Source organism: Anolis sagrei, chromosome 7, assembly GCF_037176765.1.
Source record: "Anolis sagrei isolate rAnoSag1 chromosome 7, rAnoSag1.mat, whole genome shotgun sequence".
NCBI classification, from domain to species: Eukaryota; Metazoa; Chordata; class Lepidosauria; order Squamata; family Dactyloidae; genus Anolis; species Anolis sagrei.
The window spans coordinates 17,254,141-17,262,642 of NC_090027.1; the positions used below are offsets into that span (position 1 = coordinate 17,254,141).

The 8,502-nt window shown below is 44.3% G+C and overlaps 1 protein-coding gene across 2 annotated transcripts in view; it reads right to left on the reverse strand.

Moving 5' to 3' along the window:
* SLC37A2 (solute carrier family 37 member 2) overlaps positions 1 to 4,163 on the reverse strand; it is a 66,672-nt gene extending 62,509 nt beyond the window's left edge. For both annotated transcript variants that reach the window (XM_067470697.1, XM_067470696.1), the window contains exon 1: positions 3,931 to 4,163. In XM_067470697.1, coding sequence (XP_067326798.1) covers positions 3,931 to 3,989 — 59 coding nt within the window. In that variant the 5' untranslated portion in view covers positions 3,990 to 4,163. The remainder of the gene's footprint in view (positions 1 to 3,930) is intronic.
* Positions 4,164 to 8,502: the final 4,339 nt, after the last annotated feature.

The window sequence follows — 8,502 nt, forward strand, 5'->3', positions numbered from 1 at the left end:
ACCCTGGGCAATCCTTCTCATGCTCGACTCACATGATAGCAACCACAAAGTTTAGGAGAATAGGTCCTTTCCCTCTATCTGTCAGCTATTTTCCTGCTGCTAAACTGAAAAGCAAGGAGGAAGTGAGGTTTGAGAGCACAAAACAGTCTTGGGAAAAGGAGGGCAAGCCAGACAGGGAGGCTTTGTGGCCACAACTGGCCTTTAGGCAGAAGATTTCCCATTACAGGCAGTCTCCGAGTTACAAACATCTGATGTACAAGCAATTCATAGTTAAGGACGAGGCTGAGACAACAGGAAGTGAGAGAAATCTACATCTAGGAAGAAAAATTGTAGATGTAGGAAGAGAAATTTACTCCTGGAAGAGTTATTATCATGGGGAAACTGGGTCTTCAATGAAGCTTTATCTCTAATCCTTGTTTCCAACTCTGGGAGTTGGTGCTCATCTCCATTTCTAAGCCAAAGAGCCGGCATTGTCCATAGACACCTCTAAGGTCATGTGGCCATAATTACTGCATGGAGTGCCATTACCTTCCTGCCAGAGCGGTACTTATTGATCTACTCACATTTGCATGTTTTCAAACTGCTGGGTTGGCAGAAGCTGGGGCTAACAGTGGGAGCTCACGGCACTCCCCAGATTTGAACCTGCGACCTTTCGGTCAGCAAGTTCAGCAGCTCAGCACTTTAACCCACCGTATCATCAGGGACTCTAATGCCATTTTACACTCATTGACAAAACAACATGAAACACAAATCAGACTAATTTCCATGTCCACCCACACAGCAAATCCTGAAACAATTTTATTGGGAGGTTGCCTGACTTATTATTTATTTATTTATTTATTTATGACATTTATATGCCGCCCTTCTGGCCCCGAAGGGGACTCAGAGCAGCTTACAAGATATATATATATATAATATGTATATATATACATACATACACACACACATATACATATATATGTATATATATGTGTGTGTGTGTATATGTGTGTGTGTGTGTGTATATATATACAGCAATGCCTGGCAAGGGACCGCTATTATTACAATATAATGGTATAGTGCAATATAGTATTATAGGATACTGATATTGTACTATGCTAATAATATAATATATATATATATATATATATATATATACACACACACACAATATATTATGTTATTAGCATAGTACAATATCAGTATCCTATAATACTATATTGCACTATACCATTATATTGTAATAATAGTGGTCCCCTGCCAGGCATTGCTGTGGCCCAGTCTGGTGATCTGGAAAATAAAGTAATTAGAAAGTGTTGGTTTCTAATATATGTAATGTCTTTATGCTTGTGAGTAAACAGTATTCCCTGTTGTTTCTTTGTCAGTGTTGATGTAGAGATTGTCTGGTTGCCTACTCTGGAGCATGCAACATATCATTCTCCTTCTTTAGCATCTCCCTTTCTTTAGCATCTCCCTTTCAAATCTGTATCTCTCTGTGTGTGAATCATATATATGTCTATATCCATGGCTGGATGGCTCTTTGTCAGGAGGGCTTTGATTACGTTTTCTTGCCCTGGTGAAGGGAGCTGGACTGGATGGCCTTAAGTATTTTCTGTTGGTCATGGGGGTTCTGAGTGAGAAGTTTGGCCCCATTCTGTCATTGATGGGGTTCAGAACACTCTTTGATTGTAGGTGAACTATACATCCCAGTAACTACAACTCCCAAATGTCAAGATCTATTTTCCCCAAACTCCATCTGTGTTCCTATTTGGACATACGGAATATTCTTGCCAAGTTTGGTCCAGATCCATCATTGTTTGAGTCCACAGTGCTCTCTGGATGTAGGTGAACTACAACTCCCAAACTCAAGGTCAATGCTCACCAAACCCTTCTAGTGTTTTCTGTTGGTCATGGGAGTCCTGTATGCCCCGGTTGGTTCAATTCTATCATGCTATTTGATTGTAAGTGAACTATAAATCCCAGCAACAACAACTCCCAAATGTCAAGGTCTATTTCCCCCAAACTCCATCTGTGTTCATATTTGGGCATATGGAATATTCATGCCAGGTTTGGTCCAGATCATTGAGTCCAGAGTGGATGTAGGTGAACTACAACTCCAAAACCAAAAGACACTGCCCACCAAACCCTTCCAGTATTTTCTGTTGGTCATGGGAGTTCAGTGTGCCCAGTTTGGTTCTATTCTATCATTGGTGGAGTTGCCATTTGATTGCTCTTTGATTATAGGTGAACTATGAATCTCAGCAACTACAACTCCCAAATGACAAAATCATAATTTTTTGAGTGATGGCCACTCCTTGTGTAGTGAGATGTTTTGTTGCCAAATTCGGTGTGATTTCGTTCATTGGTTCTTTTGTTTTTAAGGTACTCATTATGCACAGCACATTTATATATATATATATATATATATATATATATATGGTAAAGGTAAAGGTAAAGGTAGTCCCCTGACATTAAGTTCAGTCATGTCTGACTCTGGGGTGTGGTGCTCATCTCCATTTGTAAGCCGAAGAGCCAGCGTTCTCCATAGACACCTCCAAGGTCATGTGGCCGGCATGACTGCATGGAGTGCCCTTACCTTCCCGCCGGAGCGGTACCTATTGATCTACTCACATTTGCATGTTTTCGAACTGCTAGGTTGGCAGAAGCTAGGGCTGACAGCAGAAGCTCACGCTGCTCCCCAGAATCGAATCTGCGACCTTTCGATCAACAAGCTCAGCAGCTCAGTGCTTTAACCCACAGCGCCACCGGGGGCTCCAACATAATGTATACACATATAATATGGATAATAATATTATAATGTAATACAATACTAATAATAATACAATGTAAGAGGACTCTAAGATCATCTGGGGAGTCCCTGCTCTCGGTCCCCCCCCCCTTTGTCTCAAATACGTTTGGTGGGGACGAGAGACAGGGCCTTCTCAGTGGTGGCCCCTCTGCTATGGAACATCTTCCCTCAGGAGATTAGATCTGCTCCTTCCCTCTTAATGTTTCGGAGGCAAGTTAAAACATGGCTTTTTGAGCAAGCGTTTACAAATGCAGAGTAGCTAATATAGGAAATTGAACATTTGACAATGGAGCTGGACAATCCTTGATATAATACAACTGATAATAATATGTTATTATCTATATATATATATATATAGATAGATCTAGATAATATCATATTATTATCAGTTGTGGAGAACCCGGTGGCGCAGTGGGTTAAACCCCTGTGCCGGCAGGACTGAAGACTGACAGGTCGCAAGTTCGAATCCGGGGAGAGGCAGATGAGCTCCCTCTATCAGCTCTAGCTCCTCATGCGGGGACATGAGAGAAGCCTCCCATAAGGATGATAAAACATCAAAATCATCCGGGTGTCCCCTGGGTAACGTCCTTGCAGACGGCCAATTCTCTCACAACAGGATGCTCCTGACACGACCAAAAAATTTATCAGTTGTATTATATTGCATTACATTATAATATAATTATACATTATATGTATATACAATGTATTATATAGATTTCTTAGATTCCTGCACTAGAAAAGCAGCTAAATCCGGTCTTCCTGATTAGCCTGATTCACTATGATAGGAACCAGAAGACAAACCCAGATCCCCATTGGAACTGACGTTGAGAAATAACCACGATTTGGGAACCAAGCTGCCCAAAACACAGACTGGAGAGAGATGTCCAAACCTGGGCATGGCCCATTGGGAAGCCTGGCGGCGCATGCGCAGAAAGGACCAGCGGAGGAGCTTTCCCTCTGGGCAGCATCTCCCACACAGACGCGCTTTGTTTTGGAGGAGGACAAAAGGGAAGGGAAGCCGAGGATTGCAGGGAAGGAGCAGCCTCCCGGGTTTTGACAATGGCTAAGCCTGGCTAGAAGTAGAAGCAGCCTCAGAAGCGTTTGCCTAGGAGAGGAAGGGTGGGCAAAGAAGCTTTGCTTACCAGCTGTCCCTGGAGAAGGAGCGGAGGAAGCGGATCCCGGGCGCAGGGATGGCTTTCATGGCTGGGGCGGCTTCAGAGAGGGAGGGAAGCGAACCGGAGAAGGGAGAAAAGCAAGAAGGAGGCGGGTCTACTCCCTTCTCAGGGCTGGAGGCCGGCCGGCGTTTAAATGCCCCGGGATCCGGCACGTGCCGCGCCTGAATCAGGGCCCCGCCGCAAAGGGAGGGGGAGGGGGAAGGCGGGGGCGGGGCCTGTCCTGAAGCTCCGCCCACAAGCTGCGCTCCAAGGAGACTCGCACCCCCTGCCCTGGGAATCCAACTCATTGGGCAAAGGCATCGGGGATAGTATGATAGTATGATATGAAAAAGGAAGAGAAGGAAGGACAGAAAGAAAAAAAAGGAAGGAAGGAAGGAATGAGGCAAGGAAAGAGGGAGAAAAGGAAGGAGAGAAAGAAAGAAAAAGGGGATGGATGGAAGGAGAGAAAGAAAGAAAAAAGGGAAGGAAGGAAGGAGAGAAAGAAAGAAAAAGGGAAGGAAGGAATGAGACAAGGAAAGAGGGAGAGAAGGAAGGAGAGAAAGAAAGAAAAAGGGGATGGAAGGAAGGAAGGAAAAAGATGGGGAGAAGGAAGGAGAGAAAGAAAGAAAAAAGGGAAGGAAGGAGGGAAAAAGAGGGAGAGAAGGAAGAAGAGATAGAAAGAAAAAGGGAAGGAAGGAAGGAAAAAGAGGGAGAGAAGGAAGGAGAGATAGAAAGAAAAAAGGGAAAGAAGGAAGGAAGGAAAGAGGGAGAGAAGGAAGGAGAGAAAGAAAGAAAAAAGGGAAGGAAGTAAAAAGAGGGAGAGAAAGAAGGAGAGATAGAAAGAAAAAGGGAAGGAAGGAAGGAAGGAAAGAGGGAGAGAAGGAAGGAGAGAAGCAAGAAGAGAAAGAAAGAAAAAAGGGAAGGAAGGAAGGAAAAAGAGGGAGAGATGGAAGGAGAGATAGAAAAAAGGGAAGGAAGGAAGGAAAGAAAGAGGGAGGGAAGGAAGGAGAGAAAAAAAGAAAAAGGGGAGGAAGGAAAGAGGGAGATAAGGAAGGAGAGAAAGAAAGAAAAAAGGGACAGAAGAAAAGAGGGAGAGAAAGAAAAAGGGGAAGGAAGGAAGGAAAAAAGAGGGAGAGAAGGAAGGGGACAGGCCCGTAGCCAGGATTTTGATTCGGGGTTCAGGGGGGTGTTGTGGGTGGGGGAACTGATTCTGAGTGAGAGAGGATCTACCCATGGATTGTAAGCCACCCTGAGTCCCCTACTGGGGTGAGAAGAGAAGGGTGGGGTATAAATGTAATATAATAATAATAATACCCAAGCAAACCTTTTGTATAGTTATCCCAATACCCCCCCCCCCCCATGCATATGGGATATATTGAGCATGGTAATCAGATCATGATGTGAATATTTATTATTTACTAGCTGTACCCGCCACGCGTTGCTGTGGCCAACCTTCCCTCCCTCTTTTTCTCCTTCCTTTCTCTCTTTCCTTCCTTCCCCTTTTTCTTTCTTTCTCTCCTTCCTTCCTTCCTTCCTTCCTTCCTTCCTTCCTTCCCTTTTTTCTTTCTTTCTCTTCTTGCTTCCTTCCTTCCCTTTTTTCTTTCTTTCTCTTCTTGCTTCCCTCCTTCCTTCTCTCCCTCTTTCCTTCCAGCCTTCTTTCCTTTTTTCTTTCTTTCTCTCCTTCCTTCTCTCCCTCTTTTTTCCTTCCTTCCTTCCTTCCTTCACTTTTTTCTTTCTTTCCCTCCTTCCTTCTCTCCCTCTTTTTTCCTTAGAATCATAGAATCAAAGAGTTGGAAGAGACCTCATGGGCCATCCAGTCCAACCCCATTCTGCCAAGAAGCAGGAATATTGCATTCAAATCACCCCTGACAGATGGCCATTCAGCCTCTGCTTAAAAGCTTCCAAAGAAGGAGCCTCCACCACACTCCGGGGCAGAGAGTTCCTTCCTTCCCTTTTTTCTTTCCCTCCTCCCTTCCCTCCTTCCTTCCTTCCCTTTTTCTTTCTTTCTCTTCTTTCTTCTCTCCTTCCTTCTCTCCCTCTTTCATTCCTTCCTTCCCTTTTTTCTTTCCTTCCTTCTCTTCCTCTTTTTTCCCTTCCTTCTTTGTGTAATATATCAACTTATAGAATCATAGAATCAAAGAGTTGGAAGAGACCTCATGGGCCATCCAGTCCCACCCCATTCTGCCAAGAAGCAGGAATATTGCATTCAAATCACACCTGACAGATGGCCATCCAGCCTCTGTTTAAAAACTTCCAAAGAAGGAGCCTCCACCACACTCCGGGGCAGAGAGTTCCACTGCTGAACGGCTCTCACAGTCAGGAAGTTCTTCCTCATGTTCAGATGGAATCTCCTCTCTTGTAGTTTGAAGCCATTGTTCCGCGTCCTAGTCTCCAAGGAAGCAGAAAACAAGCTTGCTCCCTCCTCCCTGTGGCTTCCTCTCACATATTTATACATGGCTATCATGTCTCCTCTCAGTCTTCTCTTCTTCAGGCTAAACATGCCCAGTTCCCTAAGCCGCTCCTCATAGGGCTTGTTCTCCAGACCCTTGATCATTTTAGTCACCCTCCTCTGGACACATTCCAGCTTGTCAATATCTCTCTTGAATTGTGGTGCCCAGATTTGGACACAATATTCCAGGTGTGGTCTAACCAAAGCAGAATAGAGGGGTAGCATTACTTCCCTAGATCTAGACACTATGCTCCTATTGATGCAGGCCAAAATCCCATTGGCTTTTTTTGCCGCCACATGACATTGTTGGCTCATGTTTAACTTGTTGTCCACGAGGACTCCAAGATCTTTTTCACACGTACTGCTCTCGAGCCAGGCATTGTCCCCCATTCTGTATCTTTGCATTTCATTTTTTCGGCCAAAGTGGAGTATCTTGCATTTGTCACTGTTGAACTTCATTTTGTTAGTTTTGGCCCATCTTTGGCCCATAGCTGGGGCCAGGGGACAGGCCCGTAGCCAGGATCTTGATTCGGGGGGGGGGGGGGGGTGAGATGGGAGGGAGACTGATTCTGAGTGAGAGAGGATCTACCCATGGATTGTAAGCCACCCTGAGTCCCCCAATTTATTTATTTGTCGTGTCAGAACAACCAGTCAAATTATATTACATTTCTAACAGAACAAAGCAAACAAGCAGATTACAAAATTTGTGAGTATGAGAGTTGATTAAATGTCCTTTGACCAGTATCTGGCCACTTGGAGTGCTTCTGGTGTTGCTGCAAGAAGGTCCTCCGTTGTGCATGTGGCAGGGTTCAGGTTGCATTGCAGCAGGTGGTCAGTGGTTTGCCCTTCTCCACACTCACATGTCGAGGATTCCACTTTGTAGCCCCATTTCTGAAGGTTGGCTCTGCATCTCGTGGTGCCAGAGCGCAGTCTGTTCAATGCCTTCCAGGTCGCCCAGTCCTCTGTGTGCCCAGGAGGGAGTCTCTCATTTGGTATCAGCCATTGGTTGAGGTTCTGGGTTTGAGCCTGCCACTTTTGGACTCTCGCTTGCTGAGGTGTTCCAGTGAGTGTCTCTGTAGATCTTAGAAAACTATTTCTAGATTTAAGTCCCCCAATAATAATACCCAACCAAACCTTTTGTATAGTTATCTCAATACCCCCATGCATATGGGATATATTGAGCATGGTAATCAGATCATGATATGAACATTTATTATTTACTAGCTGTACCTGCCACGCGTTGCTGTGGCCAACCTTCCCTCCCTCTTTTTCTCCTCCTTCCTTTCTTTCCTTCCTTCCCCTTTTTCTTTCTTTTTTCTCCTTCCTTCTCTCCCTCTTTCCTTCCTTCCTTCCTTCCTTCCTTCCTTCCTTCCTTCCTTCCCTTTTTTCTTTCTCTCCTTCCTTCTCTCCCTCAAGTTTCCTTCCTTCCCTTTTTTCTTTCTTTCTCTCCTTCCTCCTCTCCCTCTTTCCTTCCTTCCTTCCTTCCCTTTTTTCTTTCTTTCTCTTCTTGCTTCTCACCTTCCTTCCTATCCTTCTTCCTTCTCTTTTTTCTTTCCCTCCTTCCCTCTCTCCTTTCTTCCTTCCCTTTTTCTTTCTTTCTCTTCTTGCTTCTCTCCTTCCTTCTCTCCCTCTTTCATTCCTTCATTTCCTTTTTTTTTCTTTCCTTCCTTCTCCCCCTCTTTTTTCTCTTCCTTCCCTTTTTTCTTTCTTTCTCCCTTTCCTTCTCTCCCTCTTTCCTTCCTTCCTTCCTTTTTTTCTTTCTTTCCCTCCTTCCTTCTCTCCCTCTTTTTTCCTTCCTTCCTTCCTTTTTTTCTTTCTTTCCCTCCTTCCTTCCTTCCCTTTTCTTTCTTTCTTTCTCTCCTTGCTTCTCTCCTTCCTTCTCTCCCTCTTTCATTCCTTCCTTCCCTTTTTTCTTTCTTTCCTTCCTTCCTTCTCTCCCTCTTTTTTCCCTTCCTTCTTTGTGTAATATATCAACTTGATTTTATCCTTAAATCTGTATTATTATTATTATTATTATTATCTTTATTTGTACCCTGCTAGCATCTCCCAAAGGACTCGATGCGGCTTACAAAGGCCAAGGCCTTTGTAGACAAGAAGGTGGGATATTAATA